The sequence below is a fragment of the Phyllostomus hastatus genome, unplaced genomic scaffold (genome assembly GCF_019186645.2).
Source record: "Phyllostomus hastatus isolate PE091 unplaced genomic scaffold, TTU_PhHast_1.1 phas_contig_308, whole genome shotgun sequence".
Classification (NCBI taxonomy): Eukaryota; Metazoa; Chordata; class Mammalia; order Chiroptera; family Phyllostomidae; genus Phyllostomus; species Phyllostomus hastatus.
Genome location: NW_025333848.1, coordinates 757,031 through 783,157, shown reverse-complemented (window position 1 = coordinate 783,157; position 26,127 = coordinate 757,031). Strand labels below are relative to the sequence as shown.

General features: G+C 35.8%; 1 protein-coding gene across 9 annotated transcripts in view; it reads right to left on the bottom strand.

Annotated features, from left to right (window-relative positions):
• Nucleotides 1-15,830: 15,830 nt before the first annotated feature.
• The window catches only part of RIMKLB (ribosomal modification protein rimK like family member B), a 118,508-nt gene continuing 108,211 nt past the window's right edge, over nt 15,831-26,127 (bottom strand). For all 9 annotated transcript variants that reach the window (XM_045839649.1, XM_045839650.1, XM_045839651.1 and 6 more), the window contains 4 exons: nt 25,078-25,308; nt 22,940-23,026; nt 21,291-21,494; nt 15,831-18,214 (listed from right to left, as the gene is read on the bottom strand). In XM_045839649.1, the coding sequence (XP_045695605.1) occupies nt 17,751-18,214; nt 21,291-21,494; nt 22,940-23,026; nt 25,078-25,308 (986 nt within the window). In that variant the 3' untranslated portion in view covers nt 15,831-17,750. The remainder of the gene's footprint in view (nt 18,215-21,290; nt 21,495-22,939; nt 23,027-25,077; nt 25,309-26,127) is intronic.

The window sequence follows — 26,127 nt, the reverse complement described above, 5'->3', positions numbered from 1 at the left end:
TTAGAGACTACTTGGCAAACAATAGACTTGAATGGTCTTATTAGCTGACCTCATTACAAGCTCCCTGAACTTGGGAACTTTGTATAACTCTGCTCTGGGAATACTGTATTTATATTATTTACATTATCAAAAGTCAGGTCTGTTGAACCCAGACTAGTCTCTGTATATATTATATTAGACTTTTTGGGAGAGACACCTTACATCAAGCAGTCTAGAATCATGCTAATTTGTCTGCTTATACATAAATTGAATTTATAAAATGTTTATTACCCGTGCCAACAATATATATTAAATATTTCTGACTGGCTAATGTTGGCTTGTGTTTTCATTCAAATGGATTTCTCTGTAGACTTAGAGATGGAGTGGAGTATATAGTGAAATAAAATTAAAGACCATGAAAATTGTTTTGGAAAAACTGAAATGGTTGGCAGCCTTTCCTTTCTTTGTTTTCATTATGATCCCATACCCTACTTACACCAACTATGGGTTTTTAATATATCCCTGTGTGTTTAAATACTCAATTAATTTTATTGAACTGGTACAAGTGACTACTTCTTGGCAATTTATAGTCCCTAGATGTTAATTAGATTTGGCAATTCTTTAATTTTACCATATCCCTATTATAATCCGGCTTATCCTCCATTAGATATAGTACCAGTCAAGTCATCCCAAGACTTCCGGCTTGTGAAAGGAAGCCATTATTACTATTACTTTTAATCTACTCTTATCTGTTATTCTCATCCTCTGATAATGAATCACATAACCATATTTTGGGATTCACTTTAGATATAACTATAGAAAGCTTCTCCAGTTTTCCAAGGTACTTTTTTTTAACCATTAGTACACAGATTTCTCCTCCAAAGGCTTACCTCTCCAGCAATGATCAATTTGTGTTAAATGATTTTCAACTGGTTATCTTAAGAAAATCTGTCAAATAAAATTTATAGTATTGTCCTCAGTTTCGTTTCTTGCATTAGAATTCTTTGGTTGCCTTAACAGAAACAAATTTCAACAGAGGGAAAGTTTGTTGAAAGAACATGGCAATGTTTTGTATAACTTAGCCAAGATAATAAATTATGGTAGAAGCCAATAGAATTTTATGCAGCAGTTTAAAAACTGAAGTAGGAATATACCTACTTGTATGGCAAGCTATTAAAGATATATTGCAAAGTATGGAACACTGTTTATATCATGATCCCATTGAGTTAAGGAAAACAGATATGCTTGTAATAAATGAATTTAGAAATTCTGAAAGGATATGCAAGAAAATGTTGCCAGTGATTCCTTCTAGGGATTAAGTGCAGGAGGAGGGGTAGGGATGCCAGGGGATTTTACTTTCCAGTTTATTTTCTCCTTCAGAACTATTTTGTTCTCCACGAGCACTGTGGCAGCCATGGAGGTTTGCCAATCAGACCTCTCCTAAAACTACCTGTGAAAAATATTGGCTGGCCAATGTCCAGCTGCCATTCTTTTGGATCCACTTCAGTTTTCACACCAAGGCCACTCTTCCTGGTTTACTTTTAGCCAATGACTGCACACAGAAGGGGTACTAGGTCTCAGATACATAAAATATAGTCATTGATTTGGTAATTTTTTTTTCTATTTCAATCAGGATAGAGGACCAGAAATAGTTCACATACACATAAAACTGACAATATTCATTTTTTTTTTCTTTAGGGATATGTTAACCCGTATATTTTTGACTATAATCTAGATTTTAGGAAATCTGAACATCCCATAGAATATCATATAAATGCACTACCTTCACCTGCTGCATTAACAATCGTTCGGTTAATGACAGACTGCACATCAAAAACTCCTATCACCTAGTGACATTTAACCATTTTAACATGATAGACTAGAAAGTCCACAGCTAATGTTGCCAGTAACAGGACACATCAAGTGACTGACCTGGAACAAAATTGAAAGTGATTTAAGGACCACAAAGGTGGAAAATTAGTGATGGTTACTGCTCTTGCCAGTCAGGCATGCCCCACTCCATCGTGACTAAGATCTTGAAAAATAAGACCAAATGATGGAAGCTGTTAAAGGACCTGCTTCAGATCTTCGAAGGCATCAAGACTAACAAGAACTTGACAAGGGCCTATGCCAGACATAGAAAAACTTACGATTACCTGGGTTGGAGACCAGGCACAAGAGCATCCTCCTCAGCATCGTGACAATCACAGCCGAAGCAAAAGGTTTGCTTGTGATGTTGACAGAAAAGGTTGGACCCAACTACAACGTTGAATTTAGTGCTAGCTCTGGATAGTTTAAACAATTCAAAAATCATTATTCATTACATAATGTGAAAGTGAGTGCTGAGGTGAAGGCAGCTGAAGACTTTTTGGAAACTCTAAACTCATTGTGTAAGATTACTTGCCAGAGCAAATATTCAGTGTGGATGAGACCTCCTTAATCTCGAAACAGAAGCCTGAAAGAACTCTTATTCACAAGGAGGCCAAGTCAATGCCAGATTTCAAGGCATTTAAGGACAAGATAACGGGGGCAATGCTATAGACTACAAATGGAAACCCTTCATGAGCTGTGACAGTGAGAATCCCAGCGCCTTCAAGCATATTCATAAGCACCCACTGCCAGTGTGCTACAGGAGCAGTAAGTCCTAGATGGTCCAGGCCCTCTCCCAAGATGCCCTCCTGAATTGCTATGCCAGTGAAATGGGTAAGTACTATTTGGAGAATAACATATCTTTCAAGATTTTGATATTGATAATGATCCCAGAATCATTTTACTGATCTTCATCCCAACATCTAAGTTGTGTTTCTTTCTCTAACCACCACCTCTTTGATCCAACAAATGGATCAAGAAGTTCTGAGCAGCTTTTAAGGCTGACTACAAAGGGCACCTTATCCCACTCCAACTGAGGAAGACCCTGAGAAGAATCTGATGCAATTCTGGAAGGATTACTCTATGACTGCATCAAGAACCTTGCTTGGGCTTGAGGTGATATGAGCAAGCAGTGTATAAATGACATTTGGAAGACAACACGTAAGAGGTTTACCCATGACTTCAAAGGATTGGTCAAGGATGAGTTTTTCAAAAAATCAACAAGGCTGTGGCTGAGATGGCAGGCACACTTTGTAAGGATGACATTGAGGACCTTCTAGAGATGTTTCTTGAAAAACTGGAATGAGTTGTTGGAACTACAGCAGAAATGCATAGCTGAGGAAGAGGTGAGAAAAGGAAACTGTAGAACCAGCCCCCACCTCAAACATTCACAGCAAAGGGTTAGCAGCCTTCACAAACCTCAAAAAGCTCTGTACAAAGTTTGAAAACATGGATCCCAACACCAAAAGGTTTCCATTACTAGATGGACATGTTCGCGGTGCATTATTTGTTTACAAGCAAATCTATGATGCAAAAAGAAACAAATCAAGCAAACCACCACGAACACACTTCTGAAAAGAGTGACACCTCCTCAGACAGGTCCTTCAGGAGGTATTCGGATGAAGGCATTGCTATCATATGCATGTTATTGCCCCTAAAGACCTAGTAAAACAAGATGTGGAAGTGGAAGACAGGGATATTGATGATCCTGACCCTGTGTAGACCTAGACTAATGTGCTGGTGTCACCATTTCTAGCAAAAAAATTTAAAAAGTAAAAAAATGAATAAAAAACAAAAATAGAACTTTTACAGAATGGGATATGAAGAGAATATTTTTGTATAGCTATAAAATGGTTTTTTTAAGCTATTAGAGTTGCAAAGTTTAAAAAATACGTTTCTAAAGTAAAAAAGTAAGCTGGTTAATTTATTAAGAAATTTTTTCTTATAAATTTAGTGTAGCTTAAGTGTATAGTGTTTACAAAGCCCAAAGCAGTGTAATGTCCTAGACTTTCACATTCACCCACCACTCGCTGACTATTCCAAAGCAACTTTCAGTCCTGCAAGTTCTATTCATGGTAAGTGTCCCATAAGTATAAAAGTTTTTATCTTTTATATTGTATTTTTACTGTATCTTTTCTATGTTTAGATGTGTTTTTGAAACAAATACTACTGTGTTACAATTGCCTATATATTCAGTCTAGTAACATGTGGTGCAGGTTTGTAGCCAAAGAACTACAGGCTACACCATGACTTGTGGGAGGCAAGGGAAGTGACTGAAAGTGGGGTGAGAGTTAAGCAAGCAGCACAGTTCCCCCTCTAACCCCTTCCCCACATACAATGCCACAAAGCATAGAAGTGGGCTGCCCTGCCTTGGCAAATACCTAAGCCTCTGCCCCTTACAACATAACAGGTGCACCAAGACAAAGAATATGGTCCAAATGAAAGAACAGACCAAAGCTCCAAAAAAGGAACTAAGTGGCAAGGAGATAGCCAACCTATCAGATACAGAGTTCAAAACATTGGTAATCAGGATGCTCACAGAAACAATTGAATACAGCCACAAAATGAAGAAGTGAAGGCTATACAAATTAAATAAAGAAAAATATACAGGGAACAACAGTGAAGGGGAGAAAACTGGGACTTAAATCAACAATTTGGAAAAAAAGACAGAAATAAACATTCAACTGGAATAGAATGAAGAAACAAGAATTCAAAAAAAAAATGAGGAGAGGCTTAGGAACCTCTGGGACAACTTTAAATGTTAAAACATCTGAATCATGGGGGTGTCAACAAGAGAAGAGGAAGAGCAAGAAATTGAAAACTTATTTGAAAACACAATGAAGGAAAATTTTACCAGTCAGGCAAAGGAGCTAGACATGCAAGTCCAGGGAGCTCAGAGAGTCTTCTTTGGATTCAAAGAAGAACACACCAAGACACATAATAATTAAATTACTAAGATTAAAGATAAGGAGAAAATCTTAAAAGCAGCAAGAGAAGAGAGTTACCTACAAAGGAGTTCCTATAAGACTATCAGCTGGTTTCTCAAAAGAAACTTACAGGCAAGAAGAGGCTGGAAAGAGGTATTCAAAGTCATGAAAAGCAAGGATCTACATCCAAGATTACTCTATGTAGCAAAGCTATCATTTAGAATGGAAGGGCAGATCAAGTGTTTCCCAGAGAAGGTAAAGTTAAAGGAATTCATCATCACCCACCCCTTATTATATGAAATGTTAAAGGGACTTACCTAAGAAAAAGATCAAAGCTATGAACAATAAAATTACAACAAACTCAAAACTATCAACAACTGAACCTAAAAACACAAAAAGAAACTAAGCAACTAGAATAGATGGAAGAGAATCACAGAAATGGAGATCACATGGATGGTTATCAGCAGGGAGGGGGCAGAGAGAGAATGTGGTGAAAAGGTACAGGGAATGAGGTGCGTAATTGGTAGACACAAAATAGACAGGGATAGTAAAGAATAGTATAGGAAATGGAGAAGCCGAAGAACTTAGATGTACAACCATGGACATGAACTAAGGGAGGGGAATGCTCGAGAAAGGAGGCTGCAGGGCAGAAGGGGATAAAGGGGAAAAAAATGGGACACTGTAATATCATAATCAATAAATTACACTTTAAAAAACAGTACTTCTTATTGGATTGCCTTTATTGGACTGCACCTTTATATCATGATACTGTTCTGCATTGGGGGACATCTCAGGGCCAAGAAATACTGCTTTTCCAGGGCAGAAAACAAACTTTCTGCAATTATAAGGTTACCATGAATTTTCCTAATTATCCTATTCTGCTCTTTGCCAATATTGTCCCACTGTAAGCTAATGTACAGGACCCAATTGTATGTATTTGCATAATTAAAAAACCCTGTTTTATTTTCCTCCCTGTTTTGGCTTCATTCCGATCTTCTCCATTTTTTTTAATACAGCTCTGTTAAATCACCTCAAATCATTTTTCAGAAAACAAGTCATCCTATCCTACTCCTTATAGTACATAATATACACATTCCTTACTTCTTCTAGCTTAGGAGCAAGAAAAATATTTTTGTTATGAGCTGACAGGGAAAATAATCTGGAGAAAAAATGAGATATGTTTGTTTTCTTACATAAAATTTCTTAGTCAATGAAGCATGGAGATAAAGAATCAGTCTGGATTAAGAGAAATGGCTCCCAAAATATGCAATGTTCCCACCACAAGCTCTCATGGAAGGAGCTTAAATTGGATAACTGAAAGGAAATAAAATAAGACTTATAGACTCCAATTCTGAAATTAAAAGATTCCGTAGCTCTTAAATAGGATATAAATAATCAAAATTAACAGGATTAAAGAGCAGTTAGTATTTATTAAATACTCAATTATGTGCTAAGGACTGTACATGTATTATAGCATAGCTATTCTTACACATCAATCTAGGAAAGTAGGTACAATTATTTCCATTTGTTACAAATGTCTTGAAGAGGGTGACTTTATCCAAAGGCCATATAACCAGTGCATGATGGAATCAGAATTATATCAATATTTGATTATAAAGCCCGTTTTTATTCCAAGTACTAGGGCTGTTTCTGTAAACACAAATGTATGAATCTAATCCCCTAACATTTCAAATATACTGGTCATACATGGTCTCTAGTTACAAGATTAAAATATAGTGTGTGATGCTGTGACAAGTGTGTGCCAGACTGGCCTTATCAAAATGAAACAGATAAAAGCCTGCACTTCTTCAGAGATTAAAAAAAAAAAGAGCAACAATTATTCAGCATGAACAGATAAAGTGTGATGAAAGAGGCAAGATAAAATCCATGTACTACATATCTATGTGCCAAAAGAAGGGGTAATCATTTTAGAATACAGATCAGTCTATCAAAAAACCGATGGAGTTTCATCTTGCAAAAAGTTAAGAATAAAAAAATGATACATGTGGAGTTAGACTTCAAGTGTAGACATATGGACTGAAGTAAATTCATATGAGATGAAGTGAGTAGAAATAGCTGCCAGAAAACCAAATCATACTCCATGCTATTTCATTTCCAGTTCTGGTGTTTTTATTTTTGCAAACACAATGAATCAACAAGTTAGAGTTATTGCTTCTTTGTTCTGTGTATTTATATCCTCTGGAAAAAAAAAAAAAACAGTAAAATCTATCTTCGTCCATTCTGTGGATGAAGTAATAAGCAAAAAGGATGACTGCTTACTTCAAAAGAACCTAGGGAGGAAAAAACATACACAGCTCATTTAAATCCAATTTAAACAGTCTTTATAGTTAGGATGAGAAAAAAAAGATAGAAGATTAACTAATGTGACAATATTACAAACTGTCTAGATTACACACACACACACAAAATCACAAGCAATTTTTTTATTACCACACTATACCTTGGTGATCTCAGCTGGAAAAGACATACTAAGGTATACTCTGATTCTGAGCTGGAAGACATTTAATGCCTTATCATTAAAAACCAAAAGCTTAAATCTATGGTTAGTTTGTAAGAGCAACTTTCCTTCCCAAATTTACTTGACCCTTCTTTAGGAGAAACTATTCTAATTCCCTGGAGTCTGTCCTCTTTAGTGGGTGAATAATCAATAGTTCACTTTTGAGGTCCATTACTTTGTCTACCTCATTAAGATGTTGCCACAATAGCCAAAACTTTTTTCTTGGTGATTAATTTAAAATTGAACTATAGAGACGATTTTTATTTTATAAAAAGCAACCCAATTTTAGACAGAATTTTATTAAATAAAAATACAATCAGCCCTGGCCAGGTTGCCAAGTTGGTTGGAGCACTGTCCCATGCAGATTCAATTCCCTGTCAGGGCACAGGTGTTGTGGGTTCAGTCCCCATTGGGGCACATACAGGAGAGGCAACCGATCGATGTTTCTCTCCCTCTCGTTTAGTCTCTCCCTTCCTCTCTTTCTAAAATCAATAAACATATATGCTCAGGTGAGGATTAAAAACAAAATACAATCATATAAAAATGTCAGTACTATTACTCCTTTACAATCCCACATTATAGACAACTGTGTTTTGTTTTAGTCAGGAAAACTGTACCAAGAGGAAAAAACTGAGGCAAGAACATTTATTGTACATCACACAAAGTAAACCATAAAATAGTATTATAGAACCAAAATGCCAAAACAAACACAATGATGATAAATGCTCTAGTGCTCTAGACTACATTTTCAATAAATAATACAGTGAACAATAAATTTTGGTTCAAATTAAGATTCATATTATCTTTTAGATCTAAAGCACTGACATCTCTATAGATACTAACCAAAATTCATGATTTAGACAAAACTGTTAAAAAATTCAGAAATTCTAACTATTAACTGAGGCTGTGTATTCTTATGTTTCAGCTAATATGTCACTGAACATGAGGATAAAATTTTTGGTAATAGAAAGTGACTTTTTTACATGATTTAAAAAATAAGACTCAAAATTCACCATATATTCAGACAATGATATGTTATTCTAGCTTCATGTTACTATTCATCCTATCATTCCCAGTATACACAATCAACCCACTTAACTATCCAATTCCCCCACTGTTAGCCTAAAAATCTGCAAGAAAAATAGAAATGTCAGAACGCTATAAAGTTTTATCTTGTAGAATGATTAATTTCCCAGAATAGGAAAATAGAAGATAGGCAAAAGGACAGACAGAGGATTAATGGCGTTCTAGACCTAGGAATCCATTTCTCTTCTCCCTTTGACCAGAAACTGCAAAGAACACCTAGAGGCTTCTCTGCGTCTTGTTTTAACAAGGGACATGTTTTGGTATCAAACCCTGTAAATGGTATACTCATTAACTCTGTGTGTGCCATATGCCATTGAGCCACTTCTGACTCTTGGTGATCCTATGAATGGGTGATGTCCACAATGTCCTGTCCTCAACAGACCTGCTCACCTCCTTCAGACTCAACACCTATAGCTTTTTTAGTGGAGTTAATCCACCTCATATTTGGTCTTCCTCTTTTCCTGCTGCCTTCTATTTTTCCCAGCATTATTTTCTTTCCTTTAAAGAAAAAGATTCTATTTATTTTTAGAGAGAGGGAAAGGGAGGGAGGAAGAGAAGGAGAGAGACATCAATGAGAGAGAGAAATATCGATCGGCTGCCTCTCATATGTACCCTAAACAGCAACCTAACCTTCAACCCTGGCATGTGCCAATTGGGAACTGAACAAGCAAACTTTCACTTTGAAGGACAATGCTCAAACAACTGAACCACACTGGGCAGGGCATTATTTTCTGTTCGGAAGAACCCTGCCTCCTCAGGATGTGCCTCAAGTAAGATAGCTTTAGTTTTGTCATTTTTGCTTCCAATGACGTTTCAGCATTAATTTGCTCTAGGACCCACCTGGTCATCTCTCTGGCAGTCCAGGATATCTGTTGAGCTCTACTTCAACATTTTATTTCAAATGAATCAATTTTTTTCTATCCGCCTTCACTGTCCAGCTCACATCTCTACATGGTAACTGGGGATATAAGAGTGTACACGATCTTAACCTTGGTCTCTAATAACATATCTTTTCTCTTTGTGATCTTTCCTAATTCTTCTACTGCCACTCTTCCAACTTTCAATCTTCTTTTGATTTTTTTGGCTTTGAATTAATGACTAAATTAAGGTAAGCAAAACCTTTACCAATTCCTTTTTTATTCTTTGAATTTTACTCATTTAAGAGATTTATTTATTTTTTAGAGAGAGGGAAAAAGAGGGAGAAAGAGATGGAGAGAGACATCGATGTAAGAGAAACATCAACTGGTCGCCTCTTGCACACTCCCTGACTAGGACTGAACTGGCAAGCCAGGCATGTGCCCTGACTGAGAATCAAACCAGCAACCTTTTGCTTTGCAGGACACAGCCTAACCAACGGAACCACACCGGTCAAGGCTTAATTTTATTTATTTATTTGAGAGAGAGACACAGAGAGAGAGGGAGAGATTTACTGTTCCACTTAATTATGCATTCACTGGTTGATTCTTGTTTTATACTCTGATTGGGAATCAAACCTGCAACCTTGGCATATTGGGATGCTCTAATCAACTGAGCTACCTGGCCAGGCCTTTTAACAATTTCTAAAATGGCTATCCAAAGCTTTCCTTAATATCACTTATTTGAAGCCTCCTCACCCTCTATTAGATAACCACAAGCAAAAATAGCAACCACTTTCTTTGTGACATTATAGCTGTAATTGCAGAGCACTTGTTCAGTGACTATAAAAGATTTTGAAGGATGCTTAGTATAGAATGCAAAAAGAACTGCACTGGCTGTTATGAGACTTGTGTCCTACTCCTGGTCTATTATCTCTGTAAGTTACTAACTTCCCTGAATTTCAGTTTCCTTAACAGCAAATTCAGCATTGTAATATATAAACTCTGAGCTTTTTGGCTTAGAAATTCTAGACTTTCATGGGTTTTGTAGACTAGTAGTTCAATCTGTTACTACAGGTATAAATAAGACTTAGGATTCCTTTTTTCATTCAAATAATAATTTCTCACCCTGGCCAGTGTGGCTCAGTTGATTGGAGTGGTATCCCATAAACAGAAAGGTCATAGGTTTGACTCCTAGTCAAGGCATGTGCCTAGCTTGTGGATTCGGTCCCCGGTCAGGGTGCATACAAGAGGCAACTAATCAATGTTTCTCTCCCTCTCTTTCTCCCTTCTTTTCCCCTCCTCTAAAAAAAAAAATCTGTCAAGTATACTCAATAAAGCTGAAAAAAAGGTTCACACACACACACACACACACACACACACATGAATTTACTGAAGATAAATCCCTAACTTTACATATATCCATTTTTTCCCCAAAGTTCAGTAGTTAGAAGAAATTCATCCTAAGGCAAGGACCTATTAGCATTTATGATTACACATCACAGTGACCTATATAACACTGGTGCTGAAAACACATTCTTAATGGAAAATAACTTACCATTTAAAGTCACATTTAGAAATCTCCATCCTTTTTCCACTTTTTGCCACCTTTACTTCACTTGGTATGACATGCTCTACCTCTTTTATGCAGATTTTGTCAGTAGCCATCACTCTGAAGAATTCCTTCTTCTGCTGCCACCTACCAGTTTATCTCCCTGCTGCAGCAGAAGGTATACAGAAAAGGTTCTTGCTTTTACTATTCAGATTAAACAGAGTAATTCTTTTATTTAACATTTTATTTTTCACATGTACATAAACTTCCGCACTGCTTCCCCAAGGCCTCCCTGTCCAAATCCAAGACAACAGAAATCCCGATCAATGAAAATTAAACAATGTGTGAACAATGTTCATGCTAAGCTGGGAAAATAAAAAAGAAGGTACAAAGATTTAGACACTCAAGAGTTGCTATCTCAAGGAGCTGTTTCTTTTCATCATACTTTCTTTCCTCATTTATCCCTATAATCTTATGAATAAATGCATAACTTAAATTTGAACTACGTAGTCTACAATTCCTGCAAATTTTATGTTCAGAGACGAACAAAAGAATTGTGGAAGATGCAGCAATAAAAAAGTTTTTAAAAGTAATTCTAGAAACTAAGGGTATTAGGTGCTTTACCTGCTTGAGTTTTCAATGTTCTGGACTGCTTATTGCCCAATGGCTCTGAATACATTAAAACACGAACACATACGCCACCTACATTTAAAATAGGGTAGCATTTGTATGCCCATATAAGCATTGGGTATACTTTTTGCAAGATAGTAATAAATTCATTAAATCCTTTTAAAAGAACTGACCACAAATGCACAATTCCTCAAACTGTATACATACATAAAAGAATTAGGGCAAAAAAGCATAACAGAATGACAAATGTAACACCAGTTGTAGAACTAGAAATTAACACCACATTAATGTTTTGTTTGTTAAAATCCTGATATTCATTTCTATTCCCATGCTCTTTGTCATTGGAGGTCTAGGTTTCAAATTTATTCTGTATTAGTTACTAAAGAACAGTATCCAATATTGAACTAGTAATAATAGTAAGGGCTTGTTTTTGTTCCACCCTCCCACTACCTTTACTCCAAAATAAAAATATGTACAGTTTTGCAAACTTAAAAAATAAAACAAACACTGACATAAGTATCAAAGGCCAGTCAACAGTGGCACTGCAGTGACATTGCTTCTACTTTCTTATTCCTTCCCCCATCTCAAACCCCACCCTTTGACCTCTGTATATGGGATGAGCCTGAGCAGGCGAGTTGGTGATGTCAGGACTGCGCCGTTCCCACGGATGATCCTAGAGGCCTGCTGTGCTTCTGGGAACTGGGGCACAGGGATGTCTGTCTGACTGAAACCTAAAACAACAACAATTCACCCCACCCCTCATGTTCCCAAACCCCACAATAGCAGCCAGGTATATAAGCTGTATATGGCCCACCTACTAAGTGATTATGATAAAATCTACAATCAAGACCATTCTTATCAAGTCAGTGATCTTCATGGGGGCAGCAGAACACAGGGTGCTAAATTCTCTGTGTCCCATGCAGTCTACACATCCTAAAGCTGGCCATTCTTATTAACAAGGGAATTAGATTCTCCTGTACAAGCCTTTTGCAGTATACACCCTAAATTCCTACAGGAATGGAGGTAGGATTCCTTTGTTATTAAATTTCTGTTCAACAGACAAATGTCTTAAAATGCTTAGGGAAGTTTCTGTTCCTATCTTATAGGAATGAAATAAAGCACAAAACAGGTTAATGGTTTATTTTATGCCTTTGGCTGTAGAAACATTGTAAGCCAGGATTTCCTACTCACTAACTAGTGATTTATTGGACTTACAATCTCTTTGGATAAGACATCTAAAGTCACAGGATAAAATTATGGAGAAGTATATCCTGAAAAGGTCCTGACCACCTGTCATTAAAATTCTATCTATCAGAAAGAGGATTATCTTCCAAAATGATAACTCATATCAGAGCTAAAACTTTAGGAAGGACAGGAAAAAGGAGGAAAGGGTAACTGGATTGGAGTACACAAAGGAGGGGATGATATATTAAGAAACAGGAAGGTCTTTAAAAGGACAAGTTTTATCCCTATTCCTGCCACTAACTTTATGGCCTTTGTTAATCTGCTTAACAATCTTGTACTGCAGAAATGCCTTCTAATGTGTTCAAACCTATTATTTTTTCATGTCTGAACCATTATTTTATGATAATCTCAAACTATTTCACATCTATCTGTTAGCACTCGTGTCTTAAATGTTAAAATAATTAGTTCTGAAATCATGCTGCTCTTAAAATAATCAAAATGCTTTCTTCTGTCTCTTCATTCCCTTTCACTTTTATGATGTCACAGAAAGAGGTACACTCAAGTCAACTGAATGCTATCGTGAGTTACCATATATATATATATATATATATAACCTAGAACCTAGTTTTACCTTTTTAAAACTCTAGTTTTCCATACCTGTCAACTCCTAATTGATGTCTTTATACTGTGAGCTCACTGTGTACTCGAACACCAACCCCTGAAAAAGCTTAAGCCAGAGTAGCACAATGGAAGAAACAAACAAACCCAAAACAAAAACAAAACCAAAAAGTCACACTCTGAAATACTTAATTATAGACATATATGCAAGGAATGGAATTATCTACATGGTTTAAGCACATACCCGATGAAGTCCTGAGTTCATCCCAACCAATTCAAACTTTATCCCCAAATGTTCTTTAATCAAATTATTTGCTAGATATAGTTTTTTTTTAAATGAGAGCTATTACAAACCCATGGTTACCTTTAAAGTACGTAAAGAAATTTTTAAAAAGGAAAATAAAGTTAGCCTTGTGATGGAAAGAAAGGATAAAGAATCAAATTACCTGCAAACAGGCTGGGGCTGTGCCTGAATCCAAACCGCTGCATTTACCATTCATTATACAGCTGCATTATTGGGGGAAGGGGAGTTTAGAAGGGCACTGACCCCAAAAGTTCTCAATACTTCTCACTCATCATCAGGAAGGGGGAAGAAGGAAAGTTTTTTCTCTGGGTATTTGTTTGTTTGTTTGTTTTTGTTTTTTTGGCTCCTGAAAAGGCTGGCAAAGAACAGTAACAGTAAAAGCAGTTAGAATATATCTTTAAAAACAATTTAAAAAATGCAAAACATTAAGGAATTTGAAACACCAAACTTTTCATTAATATAGAAAGAAATTTTCACTAGAGTTAGGCAGCCACCCCAAAACATCATGGCAAAATGGCATTGGTATAAAATGAAATAAAATATCACACAAAAATTCAAAACAAAACTTAAAACTTCAAATTAAACCTGTAAGACTAGAAGATTCCAACAGCAGATTTCTGTCCACTACCGAAACATTCCAAAATCCAAGCTTCAAAGGTGCCTAAATGTATCTTAAATAAAACTTTGTTTCTTTTAAAGAAAAAAAAGGCAATAAACCTGATTATAAATCCTGAAATATTACATTTAAAATATCCTAGTACAACAAAAACAAATTTTAAATGAAATTAAACAAACAAACAAACAAATAAAAACAGTAGCAGCAGAGGTTACCTGTCTGAGCACCTACATTTTCTTAGGAGGGGATCGTGTCTCACCAGCCATATAGCCCATTAACCTTCTCAAAAAGAGTGAGCCAGGAGAAAATAACACAAGATTTGATTTCACAAGGTCTCTAGGCTCCCCAGGCCCCAAATTGGGGATTCACTGAATGAAGAGAATTTGTTTTTCCATTTTCTTCTTGAGAAAAAGAAGAGATGATTCTGCAAGTCAATTATCTTTCAATGCCTTCGATAACTTCTCAGAAGTCTGATAAAGTGCTTGATGAAAGCAAGTCTCTTGATGGATTTTTATAATGTTCCACGATATTTCTTATTGCTAACATATACAGAAAGATTTTAAAGTTCAGTGGAGTAAAAGCCAGCAGAAATGACCAATCAATTATAGGCACCAAAAAAAAAAAGAAACTATTAAAAATTTTAAATGGAACAGTTCATATTTATGTGTGTGTGTGTGTTGGTATAAATATAGTCCAGTTTTCATTAAGGGTAACATAAAAACAGTATCAGAAAGAATTATTTTTAAAATACAATTCAGAATTACAATTTTAACAATACACAATAATTTTACAATAGTTCAGATTTTGGCATGATAATGATTATATATTTAACACATTTTACCTCTCATAATAGCAATAAAGATTAAACATAAGTTATTAAACAATATGAAAATAAATTTAACTTTCACTTAAATATCTGGGCTGTTTTATTTGGGTTCTTCCAGAACAATTTGTTCATATTATTTACCTTAATTTTTGAAGGAATTCAGGCAGATATTCATGTTTTTAGTCTAAGATGACCATATCTCCCCTTCTCATTCTAACACTTGAGTGTGTGATCCAGAAATAGTCTGATAACGCTATGATTTAATATAATGTGAACGCACACAAGTTGCATAGTGAAAAAAACTAAAGGTGAAATAATCTGATATTTCTTATAACATAACTGGTTAATTTGGTAAAAATTTTTAAAAGGCTATCTACATTCTTCCTGGTGCCTATCCCACCCAACACAAACCTTGAGTTCTTCATCAAATAGAGAAGTTTCTATTTGTGTTTTCAAATTCATTTATCTATATACATGTGATATGTAACTACTCAAAGTATATGTAACATAATTTAGGAGGCAACCAGATGGTCTCTACAGAAACATATGAATGATGCTTTAATTAAGCAGTTCTTTCTCCCTCATTTATTTCTCTATCCCAAATACTATATACATCCTCCAAAGTATGGTCATTCAGTGAGAGAAGTACCAAGTCTTTCTATTAATGAGTCAACAGGTACTTATGTATGCAAATCCCACAATAACCCTGTGCAAGTCAAATTCTTTTAAATGAGATTAAAATATCCTAAAATAAATCAGAAACTCCTCTCATGTATCTTTTTCTCAGTTGAAATGAAACACTGCACAGAAGTACTATTCTAATTGTCAACAATCAACCTTTCACTCAATTTAATATTATTTAATTCTATGGGGAAAAACAAATTTTATTACATTCCTTTAAAACAGGGGGAAAACTGTACAAGTAAGCATGATCAAACCTCTGTTAGAGTTGGTTAATACTGAGCTTTTATTATTGCCTCGAAGTCTCTCTAGCAGTGTCCAAGAAATTAAGTTTAAGGTCCATCTGAAGGAAAAAAAGCACTGGAGAGGCTAGAAAGGACTTGGGTAAAAGCTTCAGAGGATTGTAGGGAGATGAAACTTGCTGTTTAAAAAAAAAAAAATTACGTTGCGCTCTGGAGCATCTCCATTTCTTAATACACCTTCTAACCCATCACTGGGATCGTTTTAACCATGCTGTAAAGGCTCATCTTATGTGCAGTTTTGGGCTTTTATAAATCCACAAAGTAAAGGAATATAAATGGTGGAGAATACTGAGGGCTTCAGAGTAGGGCTATAAGAGACTCAATATTGCTAAGTCCCCAAACAAAAATGCCCAGCCTAACCCACCCTAAAACCTGTGTGTAATAGGAGAAAACACACGGCCAGAAGCACTGAAGAAAAGCATGTGGGCTTGAATAAATCATACAATGAACAGTCTAGAAACAGAAAAAAAATCAAACATACACACAAAAAAGGCCTAAGAAGCATCTATTTTCCTTATGTCTTCAGGTGAATACCTCTACCCCAATGGAGAATAGTTATAAAAGCAATGAATCTGTTTTTTTTAAATAAAAAAAAAATGTGTATCCCATCATGCTCCATTTTCTAAAATCTATCCTTTTTGATTGGTTGGTATAAACAAAAAAAGCAGAACACATACACATGCTTGCGTGCACACACATACACATATATACTCCCTATTATGTGAAAAATGAAAATATATAATGTTGGGATTAGAAATCACTGCAGCTTATGCTTAAGAACTCAAAGGCCATTGATTTGCCCCTGAAAAATATTTTCCCTTGTCCTTATTCTCTAAATGCCCAACCACCAAAATAAAATTAGGGAAAGAAAAAAAAAAGGGCTTTAACTGTACATTTCAAGTCAGTTTCTTGTTAACAAAAAAGGGTAGCATTTTCTTCACTTTGGCCATTGTTAAAGATGCAGGCATAGATCCGGGAATGTTAGACTAGCATGTTTAAAAAAAATGCAACATTAACAGAGCATATATTTTTCAAAAAAGACCAAAACACTAACAAATACAAGTCAATGCACATATTTTAAACTAGTGTAATTTTATCTACATTGGAGTAAATGTTATTCTGTGTACCAGACATTGCAATACTGTTCATTTCCCTTTCATCATGCAAACATGCCACTTTTGTCATTAAAAAAAAAACCTTTATTGGGTCATATTCACAATGCCCTCCCACCCAAATTAAATGAAAAACTAAAAACAGAAATAATAAATCCCAGTAAGAGCCCCTCAAGACTTCATAAACTATGTATATAAAGCTGCTAGTTAATACGTTAAAGGCAGAATTTTCAGATTTGTATAAAAAATTCTATAATTTAGATAGATGTTTTCCTTACCCCATTATAAATCTTTGCCACACAATGTGAAGTTATGCTATTCTGAAATTTCTACCAACTGGACAAAAACAAAAGCAAGGAACCATGAAAAAATTCTGTATGTTCATTATGGCCTGAGAACACACACATTTTTGAGTAAATAAAGGGTAACTATGAGAACCTGACATTTCTCTGTAGCTCACCTCTTGTGCCTAGCCTCTATGTATAATTTTAAATGAAAGTCAATAACATCTTAACAGCAGAAGTCTTGTCTATCTCCCTCTTCTTCCTTTCTAACTAATCGTACTCATTTTTGTCTCATCTTCCTGAGCATATTCCATGAACAGCATTGCAAGTTGGTTAAAAATAATAAAGAAAAAAAAGAAAAAGAAAGTTTTACAAGGGTTTTGTTGGTTAATTATTTACCAGTGGAGTCACTCCACCAGGAGTTCAATTTCATTGGCTAGCAGCTGGTTCATGTTGAATAGGCCCCCTGGGAGCTTGGTGAGCAGTTCTCGCTCGGTGCTTTCAGGGTCGCTGTCAACAGAGCTGGAACTTGCGCTCATGTTGTCAACAGCAGTGCTGGCTGGGGCACCCAGCTCCGGCTCACTAGTCTCACTGGCCGTGGACACCACAGAGAGCAGGGACATACGCCGGGTGAGCCGGCCAGAGGGCAGAAGGGAGGCGGCATAGTCCGCTATGATACCAGCTACATCTAGATTACAAGCCTTATCAAAGGCGATGAAACCTACATTTGCATTGGCCTCGCAGACACAGAAGGAGCCGTCATCTTTCATCAACAGGTCAATGCCACACACATCCATCCCCAGGATATTAGACACCTGGATAGCTAGCTGCTTCCCTTGTTCACTCAATGAGCACATCATCCCCACACCACCTGGCAAAAAAGAAACAAAATAAGAAGTTACCAAAATGATAAATTTCTAGAATAAAACTAAAGTTGGCCTCTAAGGCTAACCCTTTCTTATAAATCAGTAGTGAAGACAAAGGTGCTATTCTAGTGTAAAGCTGAGCTTTGGCAGGCATGGTTTCCACCACTGAACCACCCATGCTAAATTTGGGACTTCAAAGTCTAAGTTTCCTTCATTAGGAGATCACCTTTCAAGCCAGTTTCTCAGAGAATTCATGAGCTTGTACTTTTTCAATATGCTATTTATTCTGAAAAAGACATTTAATTTTCACTGAAGCCTACCTTACTTGAAATAATACAGACCAAATAGAAGGAACTTTGCATAAATACAATTATGACAAAAATAAGAGATGCAAAATATGGATAGAGAATAGGATAGGGGAGAATCTGGGAACAAGGGGACCTGAGCATGGCTCTCTTCTTCTATGGTCCCCACTCCCGTCTATCTGCCATTCCTCAGACAAAAGGACTCTGGGGGGCTTAAGGGAGATGACTGAATGTAGGCAGTCTTGAGATTTGCTGGTATCTGAGGGAATGGAATTAGAACTAGACCTCAATTGGAGACTAGCTTCAGGAAGCTCTAAAGATAGTCCAGATAAGGACTGATAAGTCCAGATAAGGACTGGAAAGTAAAGAATTTTGAGGCGAGCTTGGCTTGAGGAGCTCTGTGTATCTAGAGGAAGAAAACTGACATCAGCATTATATGAATATGACTAATGTCTCTGACTCCAAAGAGACCAAAAAGTAACTGCATAGGTGAGCTGAGTCCTCCCTACTACTGAAGCTGGAAGAGGAGGGAGGAGGAGTCCAGGAAACAGGAAGGCTTCTTTTAAGTAACTCAGTAGGAGTCTGGCACACTAGCCCATGAATTAAATGACTGCTTCTCAGCATCTGTAGGACTGATGCTATCTGGCATATTCCAAATAACCAGAGCAGAGCCATGATGTGACATCACCACAGACGTAACAAGTCATTTACAACTTGAAAGAAATAACAGCATTTTAAGGAGGTTCAAGGTCAGCACAAAAAGACTTTCCAAAGCTGAAACAAAAGTGCAATTACCCAATGGAAAACTTTTAATAGAACTGAAGGAAAGTTCAGTCACTTTTGGGAGTCATAACTTGGAAAACAAGTGTAAGAAATATTTCAAAACATATACAAAAAAACCTGAAGTAAAACCACAAAAGAAAGATAAATATGGAGGACTGACTTCAAAAAAAACTACTCCAGAAGGACAGAAGCAAAATGAAAGAGGAGAGGTAATAACTAAAAAAGAGATTTGCCAGAGACTAAAAAAACTGAGCTGGCTGATAGAAACAGTTTACTAAAATCCAGGTTGGACTAATTGAGAAAAGACACATATCTAAAAATACCCTGAAAAATATCTCAGTTAAAAAAATAAAATAAAAGGCAAGACTTACAAAGAATAAATCACCTACCAAAAAATACATTAAAGTACATTTGGACATTCAATTGCAACAATGTAACCTATAGAGCAGAACTGAAGCTTGAGTCTTAAAATGTAAAAATCCAATCTAGCCAATACATTATTCTCCATTCAGAAAGAAAGATATATGAGGATACCTATCCCTCACACACCCCCATTTTGAGAAAATGATCAAGAAAAAATACTAACAAAACAGCAAATGACTAAGAAGAGGGACCTCAATACATGGAAAGATGAAGATGAGGAGTAAACAGTGGTAATGATTCTTGCCATACAGGTATAATAAACTCTAAATGGAGTTAGAAAGACTACCTAGGAATAGATCATCTGAGTGTTATTTAAGAATTCCTGAAACATAAGTGAAATTCCAATATAGATTGGGACTAAAACTACTAAATGATTTCAGCAAAACACTATAACATAAAGTCTGTGAAAGCAGGGATTTTTGTCTGTTTTGTTCACTGCTATATAACAAAATACTGCTACAACAGTTAGTACTGTATATGGGAGAATACTCATCATAAAAAGACCTCTCTGGGGATGGAATAATGAGGGTACTCAATTCTGGAGAACAAGATAAAGGGCTCTTGCTCTATCAGATATCTAGGCATAACACCAGAGGAATTAAGATTGATATTCACACAGGGAAAAAATAGTACAACAGACAAGAGGGCCCTTAAACAAACCAATACATACATAGAAATTCAATACATTAAAAAGATAGCTTCACAATAAAATTAGAAATACCATTTTAAAAAAGGTGGCATTACAAATCTGTAATAAATAGACTATTTATTAAACACTGCTGGAACAACCAAATATGCATTTGGAAAATAGGAAAAGGGAACAGGGAAGGATCAAGGATAACTCTAAGGATATTGGTCTAAACTGGAAAGGTAGAACTGCCATTAAATGAGAAGGGCAAAACTATGGGTTGGAGCACATTGGGAGGGGGAGTTAGATCAGCAGTTCATTTTTAGACATGTTAAACTAAAATGTCTATTGGACATCGACATGGAGATCTTGAGTAGGCAGTTATTTACATGTGCATGGAGTTCATGGAGAAAGCCTAAACTGGAGAGATAAATCTGAAAATAACATATAGATAGTATTTAAAGCCATGAGCTAGGTAAAATTACTAAGAAAGTGAAATAACAGAGAAGAAAAAACCCAGGCTAAGCTCTGAGGCACTGCAACAACAAGGGATCTCAGAAAACACCCATTTACATTAAACCAAAATCAGCAATCTTTTTTGGACTAATGGATAAAGTGAGTTACAATACATCTACCTTAAATGAACTCCAATTATACACAAAATAAGTATATCAACAAAGAGAGAATCTTTAGTAAGACATTTCATACACATGTGAATTGAGCTTGGGTGAAAGTAAATTCATAATTCAGAGAAATCCAATTTCATTACTTAAAAAAACCCTCAAAAGTATATTAATTATATTGATAAGTCTATCACATTTACATGTGAAAGATAGTGTTTTTTTAACTTATTGAGTAAAAACCTGTAGCTATATACAAATACTCATTGGACAAGTTGCAATATTACCTAATATACTAGAAAAACACCTGAATCCTTTTTACCTAGTGAACAGTTGCTTTGCATCCTCCCATCTGTGGAACAACGTAACATGGTGCCAACCACACGGCCTCCCACAACAATGACACGCACATCCCGTCCATGAGACTCCTTCACATACTTCTGGAACAGGTATGGAGCTTCGTGGCGAATAAGATGGCTCAGATCCGCCAAATGGTGCTTATCTCGAGCTAAGAAAACAGCTTTGCCTGTGATTGAAAGAGAATAAAAAGTATGTGTAAGTCATCAATATGTGGGTAAGCTGCTATCTATTGCCTCCACCTTCTTGTGTCCCAATCTGCTCTTTCAGATTCAACCACTTTTTAACCAAAGTAATATAGTTAAGACTGTATGTAAAAAAGTTAAAGTCGCCATCACTGAGTCTCTCAATCTCCAAACTCTTACAGTAATATAGAATTAATTTCAGTTTATGTTGTGAGGTAGGGATCTAAAATTTGTACACCTCCAGATTAGCCAGTAATACCAGACTTGCTTGTTAGCAAACATTTCCCTCTAAGTTAAAACATATCATTAATTTGAACAATATATTAATAAACGTCATTTCTGTGGAGGGGTGGGCAGAGTAGGTTCACAGTTGTTCATATGGAAAAAGACATTCAGGTTATGATTATTACAAGAGCTTTATTAACTCATATTTCATGTACTTACAACTGTAAACCTACTTTTGCCCACCCTGTATAGTAAAAACAGCAGTACATCATCGCATACCTAAGCCTTATTTCTAAATTCTCTAGTCTGTTCCATTGCTTTATTTATAAACCTTTGCGCCAACAGAAATGGCTGTTTTTAATAGTTATAAATCCTTTGACATTCTTTCCATCAAGAAGAGGGGGAATCTAGGTCCCATGCCTTTGAATCAAGGAAGGCTTATGATTATTTCAACCAACAGAATACAGAAGTGATTCTATGTGACTTCTGAAGCTAGGTCAAGAAAGCTTATGCTGCTTCTGTGGTCATCGGAGCACTCACTGTAGAAGCCCTGACACTTTCTGGCTCCCATACTGGTAAAGCCAAATATAAGCAATGCAGTGGGGAGTCCCAGTTGACCCTGATACAGCCATCCCCGTCACAACACTAAACCCTGTGAAATACTTGGATTTTGTGGAGCATCTTATGCCTTAAGAAATCGTTCCTTAATCTGAAGTCAGTTAAAAACTTTCATACACTGTCTTCTAAAGCTGTATATTTTTGCCTTATACTTAAGTTTTTGAACTATACAAATTGGGAGAGGGAATGATTGGAGTCAGTGATATAAGGTTCTTGCGTTGCTGAAAAGGTATTTATTAACTTGGGACTCAGTCTAAATTAAGTATGCATCTTAAAATTTCTAGTATAATCACTAAACGGAAGAAATAGCTTCTAGCCAAACTGAACAACTCACAGCAGCATTCTGTAAGTTTAAGGTACCATGCACCAACTTCCCTCTAATTTTTCTTTAGAAGCCCTGCTCCAAAACCTATAAATTTCAATTGACAAGCCTACTGTTTAATCAATAACCATGAGGAAATACAAAGCAGTAATTGCTTTGATCTGATTAAGAAAAAAATCTATATTGTATAATTACCCATATTAATTCTTAAAAGTAAATTTCAAAATTATATACCATAGCAACACAGCAACAACTCATACACACCTCGATGACCCCGTGTATTCTTCACTACCATCGGGAACTCCAGTACTTCTGCTTCATCAATCATTTTAGAAAAATTTTCATGGCCACCTGGTTTGAGCAAAAAAGAAATTTAAAAACAGCAGCAACAAAGGTGGTTTGTGACAGATTTTATCTACACTAATGTCAGCAACGAAAGGGCAGTAGGAGATTAAGAAACTGATGATTAAATTTTGTTTTTATTAGAGAAAGTAATAATAAAAATTGAAAAAACAGTTAAGTATCAGTTTAAAACAGGGTGTCAAACTCATTTTCACTGGGGGCCACATCAGCCTTACAGTTACTGAAATAATTTTAGGACTGTATAAATGTAACTACTCCTTAACTGTTAAGGAGTTGAAATTACATTCGGCTCTTTGAAGGCAACCGTGAGGCTGATGTGACCCCTGGTGAAAATGAGTTTTGACACCCCTGGTTTAAAACAACCATGCCTTTTAAAATGGAAAAAAGCAATCTTAAACTACAAATATTCTAATATCCAACCTAAAGAAATTAAGTATACTTCAGCTAAAACAATGTTTCCTAATTCTGTACCATTTTTCATACTTTTATCCCTTCTTTTTCCACTCTAAAATTAATAGAAGCCTCAAGATCTACTTTAGTATATTCAACTCCCTGTTTAGATTAAGAAACAAAATGATGAGTCAATTGGGAAGACTCATCCAAGGTTGAAGATGCTGCACGCATGTATACACATTCTCTAACACACGAATTAATTTTCTTATCTCTATTATTAACCAGAGTTCCTTCTACACTGAGCTACTCAGTACCAGTGTGCTAAGTCTTGCTTCTTACTGTTTTTACTGCCTAGGGACACATGATACAGCAGCAAGGTTAGTGCAAAAAAAATGGATTGTAGTGGTAAAAAAATATTAACCCAATGATATAGAAAAACTAAACCAGGACAGAGTTCATAAACCAATATCATAAATTTGCAGCTTACAGAAATTAAGATGATCTTAATTTGAACCTTCAATATCAGAGCACAGGTAATATTTAATTTGGTTAACCCTTTCCTCCTTTCCATTTTCTTAAAACCAGAACTACAGAGCCATGAAATAAGCATCAGGAAAACAGAATTCTCTAACTATTCATATTGTCTCTTCTTGCACAATTCCTAAAAAGAGCAGCTGTCTCACATACCATACAAACTTGAAGATTTCCCTTCTTTCTTTAAAATATTTTTAAAAAGAAGACAGGGATTACTTTTTACAGCCCGATTAACCCTCCAAGCATTCTACTGAACATTTATTCGGAGAATACCTTTATGAAAAACTACACTGATTTATATAGTACATCTTATCCTTTCAAAACTAGAAACCTTAAAAGACAGAAAATCTATAAACGCTGTTTATAGCAGTGCTACTCACAGTGTGCTCTAGTAACCTGTGCCCATTTCTGACTTCTTTGCTTCTGATAGGTAAACAGATAAATATAACAAGAGTAAGCACTAGCAGCTTTTACAGCAATTTGGCATTGCTGTGATATTTTCATTGTGCTTAATAAGAATATTGATACACAGCAGATTGGTCTTAAAAAAAGATCCTTCACCACAGATAAAGCATACCTAGTATACTGCCATTTTCTTAATAAAAATATATTTATGAAGAATTATCATGAAAATGGCAATACACATTAACAGAAATTAAAAGAGGTATCATCAAGTTCTATTATTTTTTACCACAAGGGCTGGCACACTAGGGCCTGTGGGACAGATTTGGCCCACTGCCTTTTTTTGTAATAAAGTTTTATTGGAACACAGCTATACTCATTTGTTCAAGCATGTTCTATAGCAACTTTCACACTACAACAGCATTACTGATTGTCATAAGAAAGAATGTAGAGCCTGGAAAATCTAAAAATTTACTATTTGACCCTTTATAGGAAAAGCTTGCTAAGTTTGTTCTACTCATAGCATGGAACCAATCTTAAGACATGACTCACAATTCTGCCCAGTTTGTTAATACACAAAGTTACTTCTATAAGAAGTGCGTTCATGTTCACAAATTTCCTTATATCACACAACCCTATCAGTTTAGTATGGCATTCAATATTATCAGTTTTCTAACACTTAGGCTACAAATTCATATAAGTGAACAAACCATAAGAGAAAGTATCTGGCAGAGGAACACCATGGCCAGCCAACTCTTGAAACGTCCAGAACTTATTCACACAGTTCAGGATGGCTTGAGGTCGGTTCATCAACCGGCATCCCATCTTCTCTAGGTGGCGCAAAACAGTGATGTCGCTATCACTTTGTACCCAAGGGGTTGGTACTCTCACTACCACCACCTGGGGGTAGGCAGTAATTAGTTCTCCATTGATCCTAAGACCTGAAACATGCAAAGGCGAAACCAAAACCATTAAAATTAAACATATAATAAAAGAGAGGAACAGAAATATACCATAGCTTCAGTCACAAAATTAAACATACTAAGTTATTAACATTTCATTGAGACAAAGAGACATCCCTCCTTAAATTGTATTTCTTTGTAAAAAGAAAGAAAATTTAATAAGAAAAACTTCTATACTGGTTAAATAAATAATTGTACATATCATTATAAAGAAATACAACACAGCCATTAAAATGAATGTCATAACCAGAAATGGAAAAATGTTCAGATGTTGAATTTAAAAAAAAAAGCTAAATCTGGGAATGATTTTATCTATTTCCATATGCATAGAAAATATATGAAAGGATAAATGATATGTTTTTCTCCGAGTATGAGTAGATGGCGAAGCAGGAAGCAGAAGACAGAACAGGGAACTTTAACACTGTGCTCCATGTAATTCTCTGTATTATATTCTTTTTAAAGTGAGCACATATGCTTTTATAATAAAAAATATTTTAAAGAGAGAAGTTTCTTAAATTTTATCTAATCTACTCTATTTAAAGAAGTCCCAAATTTAAAAAAAAAGAACTATTTTCACTTTTTAAAGGTTTTGTTTATTTATTTTTACAGAGGGAAAAGGAGGGAGAAAAAGAGGGGGGAAAACAGCAATATGTAGTTGCCTCTCATGTGGCACCCACTGCAGACCTGGCCCACAACCCAGGCATGTGCTGTAGTTGGGAATTGAACCAGCGCCCTTAGGTTTACCACCCATACTCAATCCACTGAGCTACACCAGCCAGGGCCAAACTATTTTCATTT